At 62.9% G+C, this 856-nt stretch overlaps 1 protein-coding gene across 1 annotated transcript; it reads left to right on the forward strand.

Moving 5' to 3' along the window:
- Positions 1-197: 197 nt before the first annotated feature.
- Positions 198-575, forward strand: Tsp_15433 (putative serine-type D-Ala-D-Ala carboxypeptidase). Its single transcript, XM_003367114.1, has one exon. The coding sequence runs from the start codon at positions 198-200 to the stop codon at positions 573-575; it is 378 nt and encodes a 125-aa protein (XP_003367162.1).
- Positions 576-856: the final 281 nt, after the last annotated feature.

The following is an 856-nucleotide window of genomic DNA, read 5'->3' on the forward strand; positions in this document are numbered from 1 at the left end:
GACCGCCGGTCGCCCTGCTCCTCATACGACCGGTGACGAAGCCAAAGTAGTAGTCGACCTCTATCCGCACGTCGACTCCTATGGGCGGCCATTGCCGCCGCTTCATCTTGGTGACAGCCGCCTCCTGCGACTTGTCCGATATGTCCATCTCCCCCTGTCGGACCTTCTCGCGGATCCGCTGGATGGCAAACGCTCCCATGCGGCGACTTGCCACCGGCTGGCCCAAACTGCCAACGGCCCCCCACCGGACGTCAACTTCCCCTAGTCGACGCTCCCGATCCACGCAGCCTCCGACCTTCCCAACACGGAGATTTCCATACGATGCTTCGAGCTCCAACCTCTTCGACGCCACGGCTCCATCCGCGGCGGGGTCTCCGGCCGGCGCTTTTCTTGACGACCTAACCTCCCCGAACTTCCGCATGGGGCTGTCATCCGAATCTTCGCCTTTCGACAAGACTTTGGCCTCGATGGATCGTCTTCGGGCGGCTCTCCCGCACGTGATCCACCCGAGGCGGGTCTCCACGGCCACTGACCCACCTGTCGCTCTTCGAATGCGACCGGTCACGAGCTCGTAATAGTAGTCGATGCCGACCAATACATCGACCAGGAGCGGCGTTCCTTGCCGCTGTCCACCCTCGGGTACGGTCCTTGCCGGTGTCCCGTCCGGGGACTCCGCCGGCCCTGATTTACCGTAGACCCGAGGAATTGCAAGCGCCTTCACCATGGTGCTTGCGTCCGGTCGGCCTGAGCTTCCAACCGCTCCAGCCGAAATTCAACTCTACGCCATCGGCGCTCCGGGCCTTACACGACCTCGAGAGTTGTGAGGCGACAACGTTCATGGGGCCACTGAGTCCGA

Source organism: Trichinella spiralis (genome assembly GCF_000181795.1).
Source record: "Trichinella spiralis strain ISS 195 chromosome Unknown Scfld4817, whole genome shotgun sequence".
In the NCBI taxonomy this organism is placed as follows: Eukaryota; Metazoa; Nematoda; class Enoplea; order Trichinellida; family Trichinellidae; genus Trichinella; species Trichinella spiralis.

Coding starts and splice junctions, on each gene's coding strand:
- Tsp_15433 (XM_003367114.1), top strand. CDS start 198: ATGCGGCGACTTGCCACCGGCTGGCCCAAACTGCCAACGGCCCCCCAC.